This window comes from Marmota monax, unplaced genomic scaffold (assembly GCF_021218885.2).
Source record: "Marmota monax isolate L192 unplaced genomic scaffold, Marmota_monax_Labrador192_F-V1.1 WCK01_AAM20220418_F8-fsc00001, whole genome shotgun sequence".
NCBI classification, from domain to species: domain Eukaryota; kingdom Metazoa; phylum Chordata; class Mammalia; order Rodentia; family Sciuridae; genus Marmota; species Marmota monax.
In genome coordinates this window covers 52,019,908-52,045,338 of record NW_026693777.1, presented here as the reverse complement: position 1 = coordinate 52,045,338, position 25,431 = coordinate 52,019,908, and the positions used below count along the sequence as shown (strand labels likewise).

At 33.8% G+C, this 25,431-nt stretch overlaps 1 protein-coding gene across 5 annotated transcripts in view; it reads right to left on the bottom strand.

Annotated features, from left to right (window-relative positions):
• The window catches only part of Ap4e1 (adaptor related protein complex 4 subunit epsilon 1), a 77,775-nt gene that overhangs the window by 30,399 nt on the left and 21,945 nt on the right, over positions 1–25,431 (bottom strand). For all 5 annotated transcript variants that reach the window (XR_006855438.2, XR_006855439.2, XM_046461434.2 and 2 more), the window contains 8 exons: positions 18,948–19,070; positions 18,743–18,852; positions 14,980–15,119; positions 12,136–12,248; positions 11,926–12,044; positions 8,786–9,088; positions 6,949–7,063; positions 221–344 (listed from right to left, as the gene is read on the bottom strand). Coding sequence is in view for 3 of the 5 variants with exons in the window: in XM_046461434.2 (XP_046317390.1) it covers positions 221–344; positions 6,949–7,063; positions 8,786–9,088; positions 11,926–12,044; positions 12,136–12,248; positions 14,980–15,119; positions 18,743–18,852; positions 18,948–19,070 (1,147 nt within the window). In the remaining 2 variants the exon portion in view is untranslated. The remainder of the gene's footprint in view (positions 1–220; positions 345–6,948; positions 7,064–8,785; positions 9,089–11,925; positions 12,045–12,135; positions 12,249–14,979; positions 15,120–18,742; positions 18,853–18,947; positions 19,071–25,431) is intronic.

Genomic DNA, 25,431 nt, shown 5'->3' with positions numbered 1-25,431 from the left:
GAACTCTTCAATGCTATTATATTAAAACACATTATCACAAATGAGCCTCTCTCTGAATTTCTTGAAAACCAATGGAACAATAAATTTCTTGGAAGTCATCATAAAATAAGGAAATAATAATCCAGATGACACAAAGCAGTGGCAGAAAGCAAATGCTTCAAATGCTAAAAGACATTTAAATACTTCCATGTTCTCAATTTTAATAAGAAAAAGAACTTACTCTTTCAGCCCTGTCTCAGCACTATTCCCAGATACATCTGAACCAAGAGAAATTCCAGCAGGAGACTGTCGTCCAGTGAAGCCAGATGAGGAAAAGGAGAGTCCATACGGTTCAAAATTGAGAACTAGAATTTTAAAATAATAGTTTTATATTTTAAAAAAGAAAGAAAAAAATATCAGTTTCCATTCAATACTGAAATAATTGAACACTGAACTCCAGTAACAATTTTTAAACTACATAGGGCTTTGGAAATGATACAATCATATACTTGTAATAATAATAATAAAATAGCTGGGAGTGGCAGCACATATCCATAATCTCAGCTACTCAGGAGGCTGAGACAGAAGAATCACAAATTAAGCCAGTCTCAGCAATTTTAGCAAGACTTTGTCTCAAAATATAATTTAAAAGGAACCTGGAGACATAGCTCAGTGGTAAAGTGCCTGCCTAGTATTCACAAGGCCCTGGATTCAATCCCTATTCTCACACACATACACACACACAAAAAAAGTAATAATAAAGCAACTACCATTTATTGAGCATTTACTGTAAGTGTTCATATACTAGGTGATTAGAGATAAACTATTCCTTCATTTTTATATTTTTACCTCCCTTAGAAGCTAAAAGATAATTTAATTAGAAAAGACAACAGATAAATTAGGTCTACTGAAAAACTGCCACTCTCACAAAAAAAAAAAAAATATTTAATGAGCTATAAATGAAGAAAGGACCATGTTTTGTTTAATAAAATATTCCTAGGCACATTCAAATGAACTGATAAAGCCCTCAATCTGAAATCTCTTACTGACAAAAAAGCTTACTCAAGTTTTGATTCTTTTGAATCTGTATAACCTAAATGAATTCAATAGGAGCCATGAATTTAATTTAACAATTCTGAATTATTCAAAATTGTTATTATGGCAGAGCAAACACCAATCTCCATTACCTTTCAATACTTAGCTAAGTACATAGCAAGCCAGAAAAGAGACATTTCTAGACCTTATGGCCATGTGGTTGGATTCCTAGTCAATAAAATTATGCATACATTTTGTATGCAACTTCTTAAAGAAGTCTTCCTGAAAGGGAAATCAATCACTTCTCTTCCTCCCTCTTTCCTTCTGGCTAGACTGCAACTAGCTACTGGAGTGCAGGCAATCACCTTGGATCATGAAGTCACACAGGATGCCAGCACAGCAAAAGAGGTGGAGCTTGAGCTTTTTATACTTATGAAGCTATCAACTCCAGGATACCTATTTCTTTTGAGGGCCCCATATTATTTGTGTGTGTTTTTTGTTTTTAACCTCATCCTAACTGGCAAACTTATCTTCTGCAACTGTATAGATTATAACAAAAAGGACTTTCTTAAGCCATAAAAAGTATGTTAGAAAATATCAACTTCTGAAATTATTGTCCACATTTTACAAATGAGGAAACTGTGGCAGAGTTTGTCACAAACTTATCTCAGATGTAGGAAATGTAGGAAATGACAAAGCCAGATACAAATTCAGACACTCTAGCTCCAGAGATATACTCTTTTTTGGGGGGGTTGGGGGGCGGTGTTGTTTGCTGGGGATGGAACTCAGGGTCTTGAAATTATTAATTTCACTGGTCAATGAAATTATGCATACATTTTGTGTGCAATTTCTGGGAAGACTTCTTCTGAAAGGGAAAACAATTTCTTCTTCTCTTCCCTCTTTCCTGCTGACTAGACTGCAACTTGGTTGCTGTCCATAATTTCACTGACCATTGATCTCTATCACTGAGTTACACCTTTATCCTAGACAGCTGTACTTTCAACTATTATATTATACAGTCTCCTCCAAATGAAACAACACCTAATCCAAAGAGTACTAAATAAATGCTTGTTAGCTAAATGAATGACATAGAAAGGGAATCAGTGTACATGGGCTAAAGGAGGGGGAGCTAATAATCAAGAGACAGGAGTTCTTGATGTAGGCCTAATGTTAAATTATGTGACTAAGACCTTTTTTATTTGTCTGTAAAGAGGTAGGACCAGTTCAACAGTTTATAAATGCTGATCTGATAACCAGGATCAAGCTAACTTCATAGAATCTCCTAACAATCTTTTTATAAATGTAACTAAGCTTTCAAAGACTCAGATACAGAAAATATACATATAAGGAGAGCTCAAAAATATGCCTCATTAAAAAAAAAAAAAAATGACTCAGCAGAAGGATCTCAAGTTCAAAGCCAGTCTCAGCAACTTAGTGAGGTACTTAGCAACTCAGCAAGACCCTTTCTCTAAGGACTAGGAATGTGGCTCAGTGGTTAAGTGCCCTTGGATTCAATCCCTGGTACCAATTAAAAAAAAAAAAACACATTGTGATTCTGATTCATAATCATATTTGCCTAAGTTTCTTTAAAGTCCTTTTCAGTCCAAATATCCTCTCATCCTAAGCTTTTCAATGATCCAATTTAACCTGCTATCCAATTCCAGCCTCCTCTTAATATCATCTATGATAGTCAGTAATCAGCCTCTGCATTAACACTTCAATAACAGTACCTAGCTCAAGACTCAAGAAATGTTGTCTACACACTATTAAAAACAGAGTTTCGGCTGGGGTTGTAGCTCAGCGGCAGAGCACTTGCCTCACACACGTGAGGCCCTTGGTTCGATCCTCAGCACCACATGAAAATAAATAAATAAAAGTAAAGATATTATGTCCATCTACAACAACAACAACAACAACAAAAACACCAAAATTTAAGCGAAAGAAGTTCAAAATTAAAGGCAAGGAGTTCGAGAGAGGAGAAAATTAGATATGAGTAAGGACAAAATCTGAAAAGCACACAGATAAAATTTCTATTCTAAGACTAAAGATTGTCATCTAAGGAAATATGGAAAGGCTCAAGTTTGAGATAGAAATTCAAGCCACGGTACTTTCATTCTTTAGTGAAAGCTCCCCCCAAGATTCATACAATGATGAATGACTAAAACAGGCAAAGATTTTGAGAAGTTAACTAGATGTGCATATGGGAAGCAGAAGAAGAAGAGTGGTCTACAGAAAGAAATAAAGGGAAGAAGACATTTAAACTACAAGTGTGAATATGGAGAAGTGAAAACAGAGAATGAGGGCAAAGGGAAATTCATGCAGAAGACAAAGTATAAGCTAAAAATAGAATCCTTAGAGTTGGGAGTTAAGTAATACGGGTTTGAGAAAATATAGTATAAACTATTCTGGGTATAAGTAATTCAATATTAACCTCTTTGTATCTTCATGCTTTAGAAGACTGTATCATATACACATTTCTTTATTTTACTTCACACTTCAATTCTTTTATACCTTGGTCATTTGGCTATACTTCTCTGACTATACTCAGCTACTATTATTATTTAATTTTACTTATTTAAGTTACTCAAATAATTTAAATTATTTAACTGTTTATTTATTTATTTTGAGACTAACAACGTAATTTGACATGATTTTCTAAAAGCCACAGTTCAACAGATAACAAATTATACTGCTATTTCCCCTTACTATTTCTAGTGTTATTCAACACTGGGACTACAACACTTTTAAATAATGTTTTATTAAGTAATCTACACTGATTCCTACATGCTTTCCTTAGGTAAAAACTAAAATTGGTAATAAATTTTATAAATTTTATTGCCTACAGATCTCAGAGATTTTGCCAATTCTTAGTTTCCTGGAGTTTAGATATATAAACTGGACATTTTTCTATCCACAAGAGCTAAGTATCACTTATTAAAGCTACATTTAATAATTTAAATATAGCTCTCTACAAATGATTTCTTAAAAATCATCAGTATCAGAACTGACTGATATGTGAAGGATTTCAGAATTAACTCTTCATGAGAAAAAAATTATTTTTCCCCTATCATATCATAATTCTAAGATACATAATTTTACTTACAGCCAGTCACAATTCTAAGATACATAATTTTATAACTTATTCCACATATATTTATTAAGTACTTGCTATGTCCTATCTCATAGCCAATTTTCTTTTCTATAATAGTCTAAGCTCATAGAATTTCAATTTTGCTTTAAGGAACTTTTGAAAAACAGATTTGGAAGATGCTAATTTGAGAGCTTACTCTCATTTATAATGATGATTCTATGGGGAAAAAAATTACTTGGGAAAGGACTGCATCAGCTTGGAGAATTCAGGACTATCTATTATATTTGTATTAGCTATTTAACTTATTTTAAGAAAGAAACATGCAGTGTCAAGAATTAGTTTTCCCATTCTACCTCCCCTTCCCTACCCGACTCTTGACTTCAGTAATGATGACTGATGACTCCCAGATATATGAAAATAAAGAAACTGAGCAACTGGATCATGTCTCCACCGCGGAACTCCAAGAGACTTTCACTCTATGTCCTGGATGTCATGGATCTTTATATGAAGTACATAGATTGGGCAATTGTAATTCAAAACTTTACCCCCCCCCAATATATTCTATTAATACATAAGGAGTTATTGAGGAAAGAAACTGCTTGAATATTCTAGGCCATAACTATTACTAAATAACACATCAAATGCCTCAGAAGATCAGGATTGCACTGAATCTGCAAATCACTTGTAGTAGTAAGAACTTTTAACATGAACTTCCAGTCCATGAACAAAGGATGTCTTTCTATTTATTTGTGTTGTTTGATTTATCATTAATGTTTTATAGTTTTTCGCATACAATCTTTTACCTCCTTTAGTTTATTCCTAGGTATTTTATCTTTTGGGGGGGTACTATAAATAAAGCTACTTTCCTAATTTCCCTTTCAAATTAGTGTAGTACACAGAAGTGCAACTGATTTTTGTATATTGATTTTGTATCATGCAACTTTCCTGTATTTATTTATTAGTACTAAGATTTTCTTTATGGACACTTCAGGGTTTCAAGATCCCATTGTCTGAGAATACGGTCAATTTTACTTCTTCCTTTCAAAATTGGGTTTATTTCCTTCCTTCAAACCACCCTCCCTCCCTTCCTTTCTCCCTCCTTCTCCTCCTTCTTCCCTTCTTTCCTTCTTCTCCCCTCTGCTCTTTCTCATACCTATATAGCTAGGATTCCTAATACTATCTTGACTAGACATAAGATAGTATGGACATCCTTGCCTTATTCCTGATTTTAAAGGAAAAGCTTAATTAATGTTAGCTATGTGATTTCTCATATATGGCCTTTATTATATTGAGGTATTTTCTTCTATTTCTAGTTTATTGCAAGTTTTTATCATGAAAGAGTGGTGAATTTTGACAATTGCCTTTCCTATATCTATTGAAACAATCATGTGACTTTTATCCTTTATTCTGTGAATATAGTATATCTTATTATTTGATTTTGCATACCAGTGGGATTTCCTACTTAGCTGTGGTATATGATCCTTTAATATCTTGCTGGATTTGGTGTGCTAGTATTTTGTTTAGGATTTCTGCACCTATATTCATAAAGAATATTGGCCTATTGTTTTCCTTTTTTTGTGGCATCTTTGTCTGGCTTTGGTATCAGGGTAATGCTGGTCTCATAAAGGGAGTTTTGAAGTGTTTCCTCCTCTTCTAATTTTTAGAAGAGTTTGAGAAAATTGTCCTTAATTCTTCTTTAAATGTTTGATAGAACTTATCAGTGAAGTAAATAATCAAACCAATCTTGAGAAAGTAGTATAAAGCTGGAGGTGTCACATAGCCTGACTTGAAAATCTATTGCCAAACTACAATACTCAAAATGATATTGCACTAGAATAAAGAAAGACATATAGAACATACAAAGGAATATTTTTTAAGCCTTAAAAAAAGAAGGAAATTCTGCAATGTATAACATGGAGGATATTATCTTAAGGAAATAAGCTAGTTACAGAAAGACATACACTATATGATTTCACTTATATATAGGGTATCAAATTCATAGACCTGAAGAATGAAATAGTGGGGAGGAGAAAATGAAGAGTTACTAATCAACAGGTATAAATTACAGTAAAGCAAGATGAATATGCACTAGAGATCTGCTGTACAATACTGTTTCTATAAGGCAACAATAGTGTATTGCACACGTAAAAATTAGGAGAGATTTCATGTTGTGTTCTTACCCCCAAAAAAATAACATGAAAATAGACTTTTAAAAATTAAAGCCTTAAGACTTAAAAATGGCATACTACAGGGACACAGCCACATCAATGTTTATAGCAGCACAATTCACAATAGCTAAACTGTGGAACCAACCTAGATGCCCCTCAGTTGATGAATGGATTAAAAAATGTGGCATATATACACAATAGAATATTACTCAACAATAAAAGATAAGTAAGATCATGGCATTTACAGGTAAATGGATGGCATTGGAGAAAATAATGTTAAGTGAAGTTAGCCATTCCCAAAAAAACAAATGCCGAATGTTTTCTCTACTAATGTTTTCCATACTAATCAGGGTTTTTTCCTGAAACTTTCACACAGATTGCTCACACTAATGTGTCAGCTATCCAGGACAGTGACCAGTATAATTTCACCTTCCAGTTCTTTGAAAATTCCAGAATGGTGGTCACACCTTGGGCATTTCTATATATGGATCTTGTAGTTTTGATCTGAGCTTTGTGACTTTTATTTTTGAGTTCTGAAAACCAGGTGGGGTAAACAAATCACAACAGATTTAAAGAAGGATAATAAAAAGTAAATATCCCTTGTTCTTTAATATCAATTACATTAAAAATTTAGATCTCTACAAGCTAGCATGTTATAAACTCATGAAAAATCACCTTTTTCCTGAGAAAGCTTTTCCTCTTGGCGTTGGTGGTGAGGTTTATAAGGTGCTGCCCCCTGACTGAGTCCTTCAGCCACAAAACCATCGAGAAAAGATAAGGAAGCATCTACCTACATAAAAATTTAGTAAAAATTAGGAATTACAAAATTTACTCTAAACAGTATATTGACATAAATAATTTTAGCACATATATCCTAAAAATATTTAAGCTAAAAACAGAAGCTTTAATTCTAAAAATGCTACCCAATTCTCTCACTTTCTGAAATATATCATCAGATCACCTAGCTATGAATCAACTTAAAACATTTGCAGTTATTATCAATTTTACTGCACAGCAGAATGTTTTTGAATATCTAATATGTATAATATCTAATATGTATAATATCAACTGCTATGATTAAGACAAAGGAAGACAGAGTTTCAAACCTTCAGAGGATCTATAACCTATAAGAAGAGACAGACATACCTGGTATGAGTTAGAGTAACCGCCAGGGACTAAAATCAATGTTGTTGGCAGAGCCTTCTGGATCCTCCAGGGGAGAATCCATTCCTTGTCTCTCTGAGTTTTTCTCTAGACTGCCTGTATTCCTTGGCTTGAGGCCACATCATTGCAATATTTGCTTCTATTACTACTTTGCCTTCTCTAACCCTTGTGATTATATTACAGCATGACTACCTCGATAACCTAGGATAACCTTCCTGTCACAAAATACTTAATTTTATAACATTCACAACATTTTAACAATTAAGGTAAGACATACAGTTTCCTAGGATTAAAACATGAACATCATTGGGGGCCTTTAATCAGTCTCCCCACAGTGAAGAAATTATAAAGATGACCAAAGTGAAGGTAAAGGGATAAGAAAAAGAGATAGCAGAAATAACCACTGATTTGCTTCTCCTGACTTAAAACTTAATGTACAAGTGGCACCTCACACCCTGAATTTGGAAAGGTTTAGTTTCACTGAAATTCTTCAGAGATGGGGATGTGTCATCATTGTTATCTTTTATTGGGGGAAAAGAAAAGTGTAGCTACACATAATGAAATACTATGGATAGCATATTCATTCATCATTTAATGAGAGTATCTAGAATGCCTAATAAATGCTAAAGAAAGGCCTTTGTTTTTCAGATGCTATGGAAAAACATTAAAAATGTTCAAAATTAAAATGATATAAAAACCTGAGTCAAAATTAGTGGGAATATTAGTGAGGATAGGCATATCTTCTTCTCTTTCTCAATTATATGACAGCTAATGCACCAAAACTTAACAAATCTGGCTTCCTTTTAGAAATTTTCTGCTTTACACCAATCTGAAGGAAGGGATAATATGAATTAAGAAGGTGAACAGTAACTGACAACTAGAGATTGAAAGGTGTGGCAGGTCAAAGTAGATGAGAAAAGTAAAGGTGATCAGGTTCCAAAGCAGTATTTAGATAGGAAATTAACAAAATGAAATTAAGAATCACTTTTTCTTTTTTTTTAAATAATCTCAAAGAAAAGAGCATGACTAAAATGACCTATAGAATTTCAAAGGAGATAAAAATAAAGGAAATTCATGAAATATTATATATTAAAAGAGACTGTCACAGGATATAAATATTTTTACTACCATTCTTCAGAAGAGATACTCTTTTCTTCCTGACAATTTAGAATCTACACTAAATGGAAGTTCTCAAATTCTCTCCCCTACTAATGTGAGAAAACTACAACCTTCATTCTGAATGTTACAGAAAATTATATTGATATATTCCTTATATATATATATCACAAATGCAAGAATTACTGTTTAGACAACACAATTTTTAAAAGATCAAACACAGATGTCTTACCACCATTTCTTCACAACTCTTATCAACTGGAAACAAACTCTTCATAAGTTCTATATTTTCATGCAAATATTTTAATTCAAATGCATGCTGTCTCATACAAGTATCCAAAGATATGGTAAATTCCTGGATTAACCTCTCAACTAGATTAGAAGAATGTGCTTGGGGTGTCAACTTGGTCACAGCAGCAAACAGCCAGGCTTTTGTTTCTGAAGAAATGGAGTCATTCATAAGTAACTTGTAAAGCCTAGTTACAACATCCTCTGGCTTTTCCTTTTCTAAGAGGTAGGAATACTCTCCTAACACCTATGGATAAAACAAAGATTACATACACAGATATCAAGTTATACAGTAATACACATGCAGAAACCTAAAACAAAGTGAATTTAATCTAGATTAAACATACTTTCATGGTGAACGAATTACTAAAGAAACCATTGTAGTTTTTTGGTTCAAAATTATACCAAGAATTATATGCTCAATACAAAAGAACTAAACTCAATACAAAAATATTTTCCACATCCTTGTCATTAACAATATATAAGCAAGATACTTTTGTAACTTGATTTTCTTCTGAACTTTCAGAGTTAGTTGCCAGTTTCTACAAGCACTTTCCTCTAAGAATTTAAATCAGTGGTTCTTACATACTAATACGCATGAGAGTCACCTGAGATATTTCATAAAATACAGATTCCCAGTCTATCCTCAGATATTCTAATTTAGAATGGCTGTGGTGAGGATCAAGGATATATATTCGGACAAGTATTGGCAATTTTGATATAGATGGTCCACAGAACAGACTTTGAGGAACACTGATATATGTTACATATCCTTTTTCTTTTCTTACATCTAACTTACTCAGGTGACACTGATATATGAACCATAAAATGATAATTCAGGGAATAAAAGATCTTTCCTAAATGATATTTTGGAACTTTTTGTTTTTGGTACCAGGGATTGAACCCAGGGGCACCTTTACTACTGAACCATATCCCCATCCCTTTTTATTTTATTTTAAGACAGGTTCTCATTAAGTTGCTTAGTGCCTCACTAAATTGCTGAGGCTGGCTTTGAACTTGCAATACTCTGCCTCAGCTACTCAAGCCACTGGGATTATAGGCATGGGCCATTGTGCTCAGTTCTTCAAATTTCTAAAGAAAAATTAACAGCAATTCTACACATTTTATACACCTTAATACCAAAACCAAATAGAATACCAAAAAAGAATATAGAAAACAACAGACTAATATACCTCATAAACATAGATACAAAAATTCTAACAAGCTCTCAAGGAATCTATAATTTAAAAAACTGCTTGAACACTAAACGAGTGCAACCAAAAGATCAAAATATGAAAAATCTGTATATATCAGCAACAAACACATGGAAACCAAAATTTAAAATATCATACATTTAAAAGTGCTCTAAAGAAAATGAACCAAGTATAGAAACATGTATAGGAATTACATGGTATAAGAAGAAATTAGACAATCTAAATAAAGTGACATGCTATGTTCATGGAGAAAAAAAAAATTAATGATCACCAAATATATCCATTAATTCAAGAAGGATTATCAGTAAAATAAATAAGATCCATTATTCTGTATAATTAATCTCATTCTTAAGAAATTCATATAGAATTTTTTAGAAGTCAACTGTCATGCTATCTGCAATTCAATTTTTTAAATTTTTTTATTTGTTCTTTTTAGTTGTACCTGACAGTAGAATGACATATCATACATACATGGAGTATAACTTCACATTTTTGTGGTTGTACATGATGTGGAGTTACACTGGTCATGTATTTATATATGAACATAGGAAAGTTATGTCTAATTAATTCTACTGTCTTTCCTATTCCTATTCCCCCTACCTTCTCCCCACTGCCCCCTGTCCAATCTGGTGAACCTCCATCCCCTCTCCCCACATTATGAGTCAGCGTACATACATCAGAGAGAACATTTGACCTTTAGTTTTGGGGGATTGGCTTATTTCACTTAGCATGATAGTCTCTAGTTCCATCCATTTACTAGCAAATGCCATAATTTTGTTCTTCTTTATGGCTAATATTCCATTGTGTATATGTACCATAGTTCCTTTATCCATTCATCTGTTGAAGGGTACCTAGGTTGGTTCCATAGCCTAGCTATTGTGAATCAAGCAACACTGATGTGGCCACATCACTATAATATGCTGATTTTAAGTCTTTGGGTATATACCGAGGAGTAGGATAACTGAGTCAAATGGTTTGGGTTCCATTCCAATTTTTCTAAGGTATCTCCATACTGCTTTCCAGAGTAGTTGCACCAATTTGCATTCCCAACTGCAACGTATAAGTGTACCTTTTCCCTCACATTCTTACCAACATTCATTGTTACTTGTACTCTTGATACCTGCCATTCTGACTGAAGTGAGATAAAATCTCAGTGTAATTTTAATTTGCATTTCTCTAACGCAATTCAATTTTAAATGGCTCAGTAAACACACTGTATATAGGCAGACTGACCTAGATATAAAAATAGATGCAGATGTAGTAAAGCAAATATAGTTAAGAATATAGTTAACTGGGAGGCTAAATTTCAACTTTCCCACAGATGAGAAAATAAACTATGAGATTATAAATCTGTGGGTGTTTTTTAAATTTTATTTTATTGGTTCTTCTTAGTAATACATGACAGTAGAATAAAGAAAGAAAGAATGACTTTACACCATTCGCCAGTAAATGGATGGATATGGAGAATATCATGCTAAGCGAAATAAGGCAATCCCAAAAAACCAAAGGTTGAATAAATCTGTTTTTATAAACCACTAAATTTGTGGTAACATTGTTATATAGTTACAGAAAGCTAATATATAAAAGATATGTAAGTATTCACATATTCAAAAAACATACTGTTTACATAAAAACTGTAAACACATACTGTAAACACAGATATCTCAACAACTACCCATATTTAGAAGATCAGACAAGTAAGATGGCAGAGAGAAAGAAGAGATAAATAAATAGTTAACTGATAGATGGTAACTTGGGAAAGAAAAAGATATCTGAAGCAATTAGCTGAATAGAACTGAATGATTTCTGGGGGAAAATATGGTAATATTTGGTTTTTATAAAAATTTATTATATAATGTAAATTGCTCACCCAACTCATAACTTGAAGAAATCTCTGTGGATAAAATGCATTTTCCATATCTAGTAAAGTAAGATAAGACTGAACTGCATAAAGCCTCAATTGCTGATCTTCTGTTTCATCATCAAAACCTACAAAGAAATTGGTATACCATTTTAATTTCCACTAAATTCCCTAATGACTCTATAATGAAAAACATTTAATTTTAAAATCTTTACCAACCTTCTGCTAGCAGTCTCAGGAAGTTATTGGGAATATCAGGATGCATTACATCTCCACCCACTGAAAACACAGCATTCATTGTTTGAATAAACCATGCATTATCAGGAGCATATGTGTCCACAGTGTTAAGAACAAGTACACTTTCAAACTGAAATTATCTTTCTGTAGCAATCTTTTTTGCCAGAAACAAAAAACAAACAAACAAACAAAAGACCAGTTTATCTTTATCTTTAACCTCTGCTATAAATGTTCTATGTCCCAACGTTTATGTAAAATGTCTGCTCAATAAAGTCTATTTAATAAACTGCATTTATTTTATCTAGCACTAGGCTTACACATAATAGGTACTCAATAAGTAAATGAAAGAAATGAACTAGCTAACTAGGAACAAATAAATAAAAGAAAGTCATGCACACTTCAGAGAGGTTAAATGTTGTGAAGTGTCTACTTGAATAATTTATTTAACTTCTTTTCTAATATGTTCCTCATCAGTTCTAAAATTCTATCATTCTGCTGCTGGCCAGTGTTATATCACTGTCTGGATTAAATCACACTTAAACAACTTCCAAGATAATTTAATTAGCATTATTCATTCTTTCTCTCTTAGAATAACAGACATCTTTAAAAGAATGCAATATCCTCATGACTTACAAAGTTCCTCTGACTTTTAAAAAAGGATTGGAGAGAGAAAGGGATTCAGTTTCATTTTGTTGCATATGGATTTCCAGTTTTCCCAGCATCATTTGTTGAAGATGCTATCCTTTCTCCATTGCATGCTTTTAGCACCTTTATCAAATATAAGATAGTTGTAATTTTGTGGATTGGTCTCTGTGTCCTCTATTCTGTACCATTGGTCCACCTGCCATGCACAAAAGTTAACTCAAAATGGATCAAAGAGCTTGATATCAAATCAGAGACTCTGCATCCGATAGAAGAAAAAGTTGGCTCCAATCTACATATTGTGGGGTCGGGCTCCAAATTCCTTAATAGGACACCCATAGCACAAGAGTCAATAACAAGAATCAACAAATGGGACTTACTCAAACTAAAAAGTTTTTTCTCAGCAAAAGAAACAATAAGAGAGGTAAATAGGGAGCCTACATCCTGGGAACAAATTTTTACTCCTCACACTTCAGATAGAGCCCTAATATCCAGAGTATACAAAGAACTCAAAAAGTTAAACAATAAGAAAACAAATAACCCAATCAACAAATGGGCCAAGGACCTGAACAGACACTTCTCAGAGGAGGACATACAATCAATCAACAAGTACATGAAAAAACGCTCACCATCTCTAGCTGTCAGAGAAATGCAAATCAAAACCACCCTAAGATACCATCTCACTCCAGTAAGATTGGCAGCCATTATGAAGTCAAACAACAAGAAGTGCTGGCGAGGATGTGGGGAAAAGGGTACACTTGTACATTGCTGGTGGGACTGCAAAATGGTGCGGCCAATTTGGAAAGCAGTATGGAGATTCCTTGGAAAGCTGGGAATTGACCCAGCTATTCCCCTTCTCGGACTATTCCCTAAAGACCTTAAAAGAGCATACTATAGGGATACTGCTACATCGATGTTCATAGCAGCACAATTCACAATAGCTAAACTGTGGAACCAACCTAGATGCCCCTCAATAGATGAATGGATAAAAAAAAATGTGGCATTTATACACAATGGAGTATTACTCTGCATTAAAAAATGACAAAATCATGGAATTTGCAGGGAAATGGATGGCATTAGAGCAGATTATGCTAAGTGAAGCTAGCCAATCCCTAAAAAACAAATGCCAAATGTCTTCTTTGATATAAGGAGAGTAACTAAGAACAGAGTAGGGACGAAGAGCATGAGAAGAAGATTAACATTAAACAGGGATGAGAGGTGAGAGGGAAAGGGAGAGAGAAGGGAAATTGCATGGAAATGGAAGGAGACCCTCAGCGTTATACAAAAGTACATACAAAAGGAAGTGAGGGGAAAGGGAAAAATAATACAAGGGGGAGAAATGAATGACAGTAGAGGGTGTAGAGAGAGAAGAGAAGAGGGGAGGGGAGGGGAGGGGAGGGGAGGGGAGGGGAGGGGGGATAGTAGAGGATAGGAAAGGCAGCAGAACACATCAGACACTAGTATGGCAATATGTAAAACAGTGAATGTGTAACCGATGTGATTCTGCAATCTGTATATGGGGTAAAAATGGGAGTTCATAACCCACTTGAATCAAATGTATAAAATATGATATGACAAAAACTATGTAATGTTTTGAACAACCAATAATAAAAATTTTAAAAAAATTAAAAAGGATTGGAAAAAAAAAGTAAATTATGAGTGGAGTTTTCAACTACTTTATTGTGACAATTCCCAATGTAAACAGTATCATAAAAATGCATTTTAGAATCCTGTCCCTCCACTTTATCCTCTCCTACCCCAAAACAAGAACTTTTACTTAGAAAAAGAAGCTCAGTAGAAAGTCAAAGATAAGAAGAGACTGAATGATAAATCATCATGAGAGAAAGAGAGAGAATGAGAAGAGACAGAGAGAAAGAAAAAGAAAAACAAGGGAAAAGAGAGAGAAAGAACAAACATACAAACGAATGAATAAACGAGGTAGTGGCTGCTATGTTTTCCTGCTCAAAATACTAACCAACTGAACAAAAGAAACCAGGGAAAAAGCCATCCTCCAAGAAGTCTACATAAATTCCTATCTTTGACAATGACAGACTTAAGCATCAAGAATGCAAGTTATTGGTGGGTCTCTGACCTCAACTTGCAAAAACCATATATATACCGATCATTTTAAAGTTACTGCATAACTAACGGTATTTTATGACTCCTGATCCAAACAAAGGATATTTCTCAGCCAGCTCAGCTATTTTGCCAACCAAATTGACAATGATATACTCTTCTTTGCTCTGATGTAAATATTCAAGCATCTTCTGGACAATAACTGTTACATTCTGTGCATTTGTAATTCTGTAAAGAAGTTCCAGAGTCTATTTAAGGAAGAGAAATAAAAACAATATTATAAAACTATGCATGATAACATTAATAAACATAATAATATTTTTTATTAAATAGTTGATTATTTCACTTTTATGTAGATCTACTATTGACAATCAGTTAACAGATGATCAAGAAATACAAATTTTAACTAAAAAAAAAGCTTAAGTAAAAATTAGCTGGGTGTGGTGGCACATGCCTCAACTCCCAACTACTTGGAAGGCTGAGGCTGAGTTGCATATTTGAGGTCAGCCTGGGCAACTTAGCAAGAGCTTGTCGCAAAAATCAAATAATAAAAGAGGGATGGGGAGCAGGGGGATGCAACTCAGTGAGTGTGTTTGCCTAGCACGCATAAGGTCCTAGCTCAATTCCCAGTACTACCAAAAAAAAAAAAGTAAAATTATATTGTCAAAAAGTAAACTGTGATCAATCTCAAAATGTAAATATTTTCTATTGGGATAATTGAGATATGACATTTCTATGATAGAATATGCAAAAACTAAAAAGTTAAAAGGTTTATAATATATTTTCTAAAAATGTAACAGCTCTTAAATGTTAAATGTACATTACTTATGTCTATGGTTGTATGGGTAGGCACACATGTATCTATAGTGTGTGTGTGTGTGTGTGTGTGTGTGTGTTTATAAATTCAGTGTCACAAACTATTCAGCACTACTCAAACAACAAAAAACAGCACTTAAATGCATTTGGCAGTTGAGGGCAAATGGTCTCTAATGGATAGACAAAGACTGATAGTTCAACTGGTTCAAATGTAGCAAGGCTTACATTCAGAAACTCAAATATCAAAGAAGAATTTTTTTATTTTATTGGTGGGATTCATTATGGTGTATTAATATATGTACATAGGAAAATTATTTTGGATTCATTCCATTGTCTTTCCTTTTCCTGTCCCCCCTCCCTTCCCTTCATTCCCCTTTGTCTAATCTACTGAATATCTATTCTTCCCCTCTCCCCTCTTATTGTGGGTTAGCTTCCACATATCAGCAAAAACATTAACCTTTAGCTTTTGGGGATTGGCTTATTTCATTTAACATGATAGTCTTGAGAACACCCATTTATTTGCAAATGTCTTAAAGTCATTCTAAAGAAGAACTATATCCCATTTGGCTGGCTTTCCAAGTCCCTAAATTAAGATTCTAAAACATAACTCAGAGAAATCAGTGAGTCCAATCAATATGTCCAAAGGCAATACTGAGAAAGCATCATTTACTGGTGTTTTAGGGCCAAAAATATTATCTACAAAAGAATTTCCATCTATCCTAGTTATCAAACATGTTAAAATATCTTTAGGGCTCTTTCTGATTTTTCAATCCTTACAGCCAGAATTTCTAGTACTAATGATAATACATTTTGAAATGTGTTTAAGTTGTTTTAGTTAATGCCTAATTCCATTTAAAATCTATAAACATACAGTTCTCCATTATCAATAGCTCTCACTCTATTAAACTGTTTCAGATATGCTCTCTGTGGATTCCAAACTGTATGTTTTATGTTATTAAATAATCTACACTTAATTTCTTTCTTACTCTAAGAATTTAATTTGGCATTTCCAAACTGGAAGGGAGTACTATGTGAGAAATTACATGGCTGGAGGTTTTTTCTGTTTATCCTTGATAACTCATTCTTGCCTTTTTTCTCCCTATAGGAAAAATAATAAAACCATGTGAAAAGGAATCCCATCTCATATAACAGATCACTCCATGCCCAAAAAACAAAGCTCTTGCCATGTCACTATTAACAGAAGTTAAAAGTAACAAAGGCATTGAGAAGAAAGTACAACAGTACCCTCTGTGGGTAACCACTGATACTCAATATCTTCTCCAAAGAATTTGAACTACTTTCCTCACTGTAAGCAATTGATCTAACAGATTAGACCTGGTAATTTTGAAAGTTGCCTATTTTCTAAGTCTCATTTCTAAATGAGAGTCCAATAATTGCATATATTAATAAGAAAACTATAAGTCAGCCCTGTTCAACCAAACCCCATTAGTAGTTAATCACACAAAGAAAACACATGTTCTATATCTGGTATAGCAGAAGGACTGTATAATTATTTTTTTATTTTGTTGTCCCTGGAGCCTTTTCATTTTTCTACAATGCCTGCAAACAGAAATTTGTAAATCTGCAAACTTCCCAGATTCATTCAAGGCAGGTGACAGGTAACAATTTTCAGATGATTAAAAATATGAATATGCCAGGCACGGTGGCACACACCTGTAATCCCAGAGGCTCAGGAGACTGAGGCAGGAGGATAATGACTTCAAAGCCAGCCTCTGTAAAAAGTGAGATGCTAAGCAACTCAGTGAAACCTTGTTTCTAAATAAAATACAAAATAGAACTGGGGTTGTGGCTCAGTGGTTGAGTGCCCCTGAGTTCAATACTTGCTACCCTCCCCCCAAAAAAAGAATAAATATGTGTTTCACATGTTAATATATACTTAGGTACGTATAAGAGGGTAAACTTCTCAATATTTTTGTTTCAAAATGCCTTTTAAAATTAAAAATTCATAATTTTTTAAAATTACTATTGTTAAGTACTATATAGTATTCATCTAATAAGCTCTATTGTTATCTCACTGCTCTTAAGATATTAAGATATCTTAATATCTTAAGAGATAACAATAGAGCTTATTAGATGAAAGTTTAGTATATCCTATTTTTTTAACCTTTATTATTTTTAAGATCAAAATAAAACTTTGCATTCTTCTTAACTCTTTTGTGGAGTTAAATAGCCTTTTAAATGAAGATACTCTTTGAAATGAAGCTACAGAGTGATTTCTCTACATGAGAATTAATAGAAATATTTATACTGACACCCAATGGAACATTGAAATAATTTTACAAAAGGAAAGAGTTGAAACAGAACTAAGTACATAAATATTTATTCCCGTACGTGGAAGCTAGAGAGAAAAAAGCAGGGCGGGGGGCGGGGGGTAGCAATCTCATGAAAATAGAAGGGAGACCAGTTGGGTAGAGGAAAGGGACCAGAGGAGGGTAAGGGGAGATACTGGGGAATAAAACTGATGAAATTATGCTATAAGAATGTATCATTAGGCCATAATGAATCCCACTACTATGTAAAACTATTACACACTTAGTTCTGAAGAAACAAAACTAAGTACAAAATTATACCTTTTCTTCCAAGAAGTTCAAATCATTTTATGGATATCTTCATTCTTTCAATATTCTTATCTAAGTGAATTCACTAACTCATTTTACAGAAGTAAAAGAAAATAATGGAAAATATTAACCATCATAAATTATAACTTATGTAATAGGAATACATCTTATATTGTAACCATAAGACCTAGGACTAGAATTCAGGTCTCTATTGGTATAATGCTTAAGCCAAAAAGATATTAATGAACCCATACAGATAATTAGAACTAACCTCTCCAACTCATTAATTTAAAAACATTCCTACAGACATTGATGATACTTTTTTAAAATGTTACTTACATTTCAGTAGAATATATGCAAAAGCTAAAATACATAAAATACACACACTACCCACTACTTTAATCTCTCTCCAAAATACCAACAAAGAGTTTTAAAATTTTAACACTTCAAGTGCATTATTCAAAATACTCATTTACCTCTCTCTTAATAATGGGATCAGGATGGTCTAAGCATTCAATTATTGTCATCTGGTGCTGAAGAGCCAGAGTAGGATCCTGTTGAATAACATAGGTAAGAGCCTTCAGTCCTAGAAACAAAAATTACATGAAGTGACTTCAAACAAGTATCCAGAAAATTTCAAAAGTTCTCTATAACTTCCATCAAAAGAATCAATTACCTTACCTAAATATTTAAGATTGATTTTAGGGGAGAGAACAAATTTTCCAATGCACTTAGCAGCCTTCTCAAGTAATTCTGACTTAGGATAAATAGAATAGACTGTATGTACGCATTCAAACAGAATAGCTAGAGAAAGAAAACATAAAAATGGAAGATATATTAGGTATAATACATGAACATATTTGTGTAGAACTTGTAATAAAAAAAACTAACTGAAAATTCAGCTTTAGTCAAAAATTTTTTATGGAAAAATTTCAAAGAAAGTACCTTTACTATTTCCAGGCTTATACAGTTATTAGGATTAAGTTATTATAGTACAATTTAAAGAAAATTACATTACTAATGATAAGAATGATACATTCATTCATGCAACAAATATTTACTGAACATCTCCTATGTGCCAGACATGGTATTAGTACTATGAATACAGCAGTGAACAAAACAGAGAAGAAAAACCCCTATCCTCAAGAAGTTCACATTGTAATAGGCACTTAAGCAATATATTCATAATTGGTGTATAAATAGATCTTTCCAACACTCATTGACTGCTTTAAAAATAGTTTATTCACATGTAGTTTCTACCACATACACAGAAATTGCATCTGTAGTTTATTTCAATATAATCATTTTAGGGTACTCTAACATTGACAAAGATAGGGTCACTATTTTTAAATGTTCAGGCTACTTTAAAATTCACTTCAAATATGTAGAAGAGTCTAGTATACATCTTGATACTGTCAAAATTTAATTTCCCAATACAGTCATTAGTCTACAGTGATCAAAGTGGAAACTAAGATGTTTTCAAATTCTTTTATTTTTTTTAATTTTTTATTTTTTTATTTTTTAGGTGTAGATGGACACAACACAATGCCTTTATTTTGTGTGTGTGGTGCTAAGGATCGAACCCGGGTCCCGCCCGTGCTAGGCGAGCTCTACTAATGAGCCACAATCCCAGCCCCTCAAATTCTTTTAAATGTGAGTTGACAAGTTGGAGTTTTGCAATGGAGAAGAATCACAGAGACATCATTAAGTCCCATAAGTACCATGGAATCATAGTATCAAAAATGATACACAGAGAAGGCACAGAATCAGACAACTTAAAAATAGTTGTACCACAAACTGAAGCATATCAAGTGTCAACAGAATTACTCTTTATTTCTAAAAGCTTAAAAAATAACAATCAGATACTTTCTTCATGTATAAGACACATTAATGAGTATTCAACTTGCTATGTTTTATACTATGTTGACTATCAACTAATACACAAATTTTACCAAAAAAATACATAATCTATTCCATAGAGGAAAAAATGAGGATTTGAATTATTCTTTATCAAGGACTCTAACACAAATACTATACAGTAAGTTAAATAAACTTAAAGATACTTTGCATATTCAGAGGATCTGCTTTATTCTGCATGGGGGGGGGGTGACTTTGATTTTGTGAACTAAATAAAATAGACAAAGAGGACTTTGATTAATCCACTAACTACCTAAGTCAGGAATGGGCAAACGTACACAATTCAGCCTTCAGTCTATTTTTATAAGCCTATGAACTAAAATCATTTACATATTTTTAAGATATTGTATAAAAAGAAAACCCAAAAAGAATACACAATAGAAACCTATGTGACCTGCCTGAAATATTTACTGTCCTAGTCTCCCGTGTTTAAAAAAAATTAAAAATTGCCAAACCCTGAACTGTCATGGCAGCCCTAAGTAAGGTTAAAAATGACAATAATCTGTTTTCCATTATAACTAACAAATTTTTCTTTGCAGTCACCTGCTACTGAGAACTCTCCTAGTATCAAATATGTTTTACTAACTAAAACATGTCATTACCTACCTAAAATCCAAACTCTTATATATAGAGATGCTCATAAGATTTCTGAGATGCTAGGAAAAATTAACAGTTCAAAAATTATAGATATTATTAGTCTCCCCAGGCATAATTGGGTTGAAAATCAATTCAATGGACTTTTAAATTATTTCCCACCTACAGCTAAGTCCATAATTGAAAGAGCAGCTACTTGCTATCTCCTCTTTGCAGTGGTTAAAAAATGAATGTGCTTCTTAGGATTTCTAAACTTAAAAACACATCATAGAACTTTGTTTACTCTTCAGTAGTAACCCAGGTCCTAATTCAAATACCAAGTAAAATTTACTAAATTAAAAATAATGTTCTAACATTCACAACACTAATTTTATCATTTATATTTTGGGTTGGATTATATTCAGACAAAATTTGAAGTTTTTCTGGTACCTTATCCTTCAGACTGGACTGCACTTTCACTTTAAATCTCTATCTACTAATACCATTCCGGCAGGGGAGAGTGAGGAACTGCCCAACATGAGTGGAAGTCCAAGTTCTCCACTCTGCCTCCTTTGACATGTGGAGAGGGAGATACTCTTTGTCATGCTGGGTAAGAGGGTTATCTGCTCATATCACCTGCCTGTGAGAAGAAGGGGTCCCTCATTATTACTCCCAATAAGGACTCCACTAACACTGAGAGGGGGTTAACCTCATTGTCAATGATCAGTGGTGAAAGCCCTGACTCCATCAGGCTTCTTTTAACACAACCCCAGCAGACAGAGTACCAGGTGGATATGAAATCCAGCATTCCCATACTGCTTCCACTCAAAATGCAGGAGATTGGGGCCTTAATCCCTGCCTAACAGGAGTAAAATTCTAGCTTCCTTCTAGGGTTCCTCTACCACTACCTAATAGGGAGAGTCGGAGGTTGGGGTACCTCATTCTAACTGGTGAGAATGGAAATCTTGGGTCTCCACTTGACTTTCACTGGTTGGTAGTCACTTTTTTCTGTGTAATACTTGGCTAGAATAGAACATTTATTGTCAGCAAGTTTTCTGTCTTGCTAGTTTTGGCCTTTTCTTCTTGGTTGTTTGGAATTTTTTCCTGTGTTTATTGGTATTTCCAGATTGCTGGCTCTCCAGTACCCAGTAGAGGTATTGAAGCAAAAAGAAAACCCAGAATATTCAACACTGTGTCTTTCCTTGTGCCTCAAGGTTCCCAACGAGCCTGACATTTTTTCTCCATCTTCCTGAGTCATACTTTTCTTACATTATTAATATCCAGGTTTTCAGGTAAAGTCAGTGGGGAAAAAAAACAGGGGAAAGTGCTTAATATCTACTTTTGATGGCTCTGTCCCTTATGCTGCATTTTATATATTTCTCCCAAATTACAAGTTTCCTAAAAATGCCATTCTCATTTCAGCATCACTCTGCCCCCAAATTTCTCATAGCTCCAGATTTATAAGTCCAAACTTATTTGGCTGCCATGAGAGGAACTTCACAATATCGGCTTTCCACTGCTCCCCACCATGGTCATCATTCAGAATGCTGTTCTCTGAAACAGTATTAAACATCCCCAGTTCTATACCTTCTCAAATGTCCCTCTGCCTAGAAGTCCCTTCAACCTCCCTTTTGCCTATCTAAATCCCACCAACTTTTCAGGATCCTACCAAATCTACTAATGTTCATCTTTGCCCTCAAGCCCATAGTGATCTCTACCACCTATGAACTGCTATAATATTTATTCCCTGTATCACCCCTTCACTTTCTGCCTAATACTGGTATATACTTTCATGAATAAGCTATCTTTTCCATTATACTATAAATTCCTTAAAAAAAAACTACAGCTTATACCTCTTCATATCTTCTATACCACTTTATACAATGCCTGGCACACAGCAGATACCCAATAAATGTCTTTGATATACTTTATTTCTTGATTTGATACTAAGATAAGTTATAATGATGGAAATTCTATAAAAATATAGTTTAGAAAGTACTGAAACTGAAACCCAATTAGATAAGTAATTAACTTTCTCTTCCTCTAAATAAAGCATATTAATCATTGATTAACCAAGTGCCAAATACTGGAATATGCTGGTCAATTAGACAGACATAATCCCTGGCTTATGAAGCTTATAATTTAAAAATCACATTTTTTAAAAAACAATACTTAAATTAGATTATTAGATAATACTCTACCAATGATGCAATCAATGTAAGTATAAACTATCAATACAAATATGGGGGAAACATAACAATGAAAAGCTAAAGAAAATAAAACAACAGAAACTCTAAGGTCTTGGTGGGAAGGTTAAACACTGAACCAACAACCTATAAATATAAAAATTGTTGGTGTTGGACCAAGCAATAGAAACAAAAGGGTCCTAGTGGAGAACAATAAAAAATATTTCCTCAGGTATACAGTATTCTCCAAGTCAAAAGGAATAGATAATAGTAATTATCTCCAGGAAGGGGAACTGGGTGGTGGATGATAAGGGTAGGAAAGAGACTTACTGTTCATTGTATACCCTTTTGTATCTTTTGAATTTTGAACCATGTGCATATATTACCTATTCAAAAAATAAAAAAATTAAAACTGAAATGTCAATTATATATATATATATATTTTAAACTTTCTGCCAAAAAAAAAAAGCAGAGTCTAAAGTAATCTTTTTTTTTTTTTTAGTTGTTAATAGACCTTTATTTATTTGTATGTGGTGCTGAGAATCAAACCCATTACCTCACACATGCCAGGCAAGTGCGCTACCACTGAGCTCCAACCCCAGCCCTCTAAACTAACTTTTAAACAAAAGTCTTTAAGAGTCTTTCAAACCCTATCCTGGACACTGATTACATCACAGGCAAAACATTTCCATTTACTTCAGCTGGCTGGAAAGAAGCTGACCCTTTGTTGAATCTTCTGACACCTCTTGACTGAACCATCTGCCTCAGTAAGGGTCATCCTCATCTGCATCCCCTTATTCTTACTGTATAGCTAGAACCTAGATAACATCATCAATTCATTATAACGTGCACTCATAAGGGGAGAACTGTGTCTTCCGTATTCTTCCTTTATCTCCTACACCTAACACAGAGGAAGACTTAGTCCCAACAACTCTCTCCTCAATCTATATCTTGTTTAAAACAAATATCAAATTTTAATTGCACAGGTCTTCAAATAAATACAGGTTGAACAAACGAATAAAGTACTCATATTGCCTTAATTACCATTTGTACACACAAAATATAAATCTCTCCTTCAAAATTTACTATTCCAACCAAGGGCAGTGGCACAGGCCTATAATCCCACCTACTAGGGAAAGTGGGGCAAAGGGATCTCAACTTTGAGATCAGCCTGTTTAACTTAACAAGACCTTGCATCAAATAAAAAATAAAATAAAATAAAACAAAAAGGACAGGGAATGTAGCTCAGTAGTAAAATGCCCTGGGTTCAATTCCCAGAACCAGGGGGGGAAAAAAAACAATATACACCCACATATACAACTATTCCAATTCACTATCATATTCATTATTTTTCAGAATCCTTTCTCCTTATAATACTTGTCAAACAACTTTTTCTCGGGGGGTGGAGAGGGTACCAGGGATTGATTTCAGGGGCACTTGACCACTAAGCCACATCCCCAGCCCTATTTTGTATTTTATTTAGAAACAGGGTCTCACTGAGTTGCTTAGCACCTTGCTTTTGCTGAGGATGGCTTTAAACTCACAATCCTCCTGCCTCACAAGTAATGCTGCTAACCTGCTACTTCATGGTACAGTAAGTCCTCTGTACCCACATGTTCCACATCTATGAGTTCTACATCTACAGATTCAACCAGCTGCAGATCAAAAACATTTGAAAATAAAAATCTGAATCTGTACTGAACATATAAGGGTTTTGTTTTTTTTTTGCCATTATTCCCCAAACAATATAGTATAACAACTATTTACATAGCATTTACATTCTATTAGGTATTATAGGTAATTTAGAGATGATTTAAAGTATGTGGGAACATGCGCAAAAGTCACCTACAAACACCATGCCACTTTAGGTAATGGACTTGAGCATCCAGGAAGCTCAGCTGGGGTTGGGGTTGGGGCTGGGGTAAGTGGGCCATGGGTGGGGAGTCCTGGAATCAATCCCTTCTAGATGCAGAGAAACAACTTTATTTTACCAGATTAAAAATATATTCTCATTTGAGATATTATCTCTCAGTGCCCCTTCTACTGATCTCCTCTAAAGCACACAAAATTTAAACAGCTTTTTTTTTTTCCATTTTTAAACAGCTACAAGAATCTAAATTTCTTCACTGATCTTTCACAGATCGGGTCAAAAAAGAATAGTTCCTCTCTCTGGCTGAATGTTTCTTGGTTACTTTCTCAGTTGTCTACCCTTCTCCTCCAACTTACCTTTTGAAGTCAAATATAACATTTATTGCCTCATCACAAAATAACATTATTACTCTACAGCTACGTATTTTTATCTATATCCTACTTATCCTTCAGATGTCTTCTTAAGCACCACTTTTCAGGAAAACCTTCCTATTCTCCTACTTGTCAAGACTAGCTGCTACATTCTACCAGAATACCAAGTAAGTCTCTCCTGTAACATTTTACAACACCTTTCCATTCCCATCTATGTAGTCTGTAAGCCCCATGATAATACTATTTTA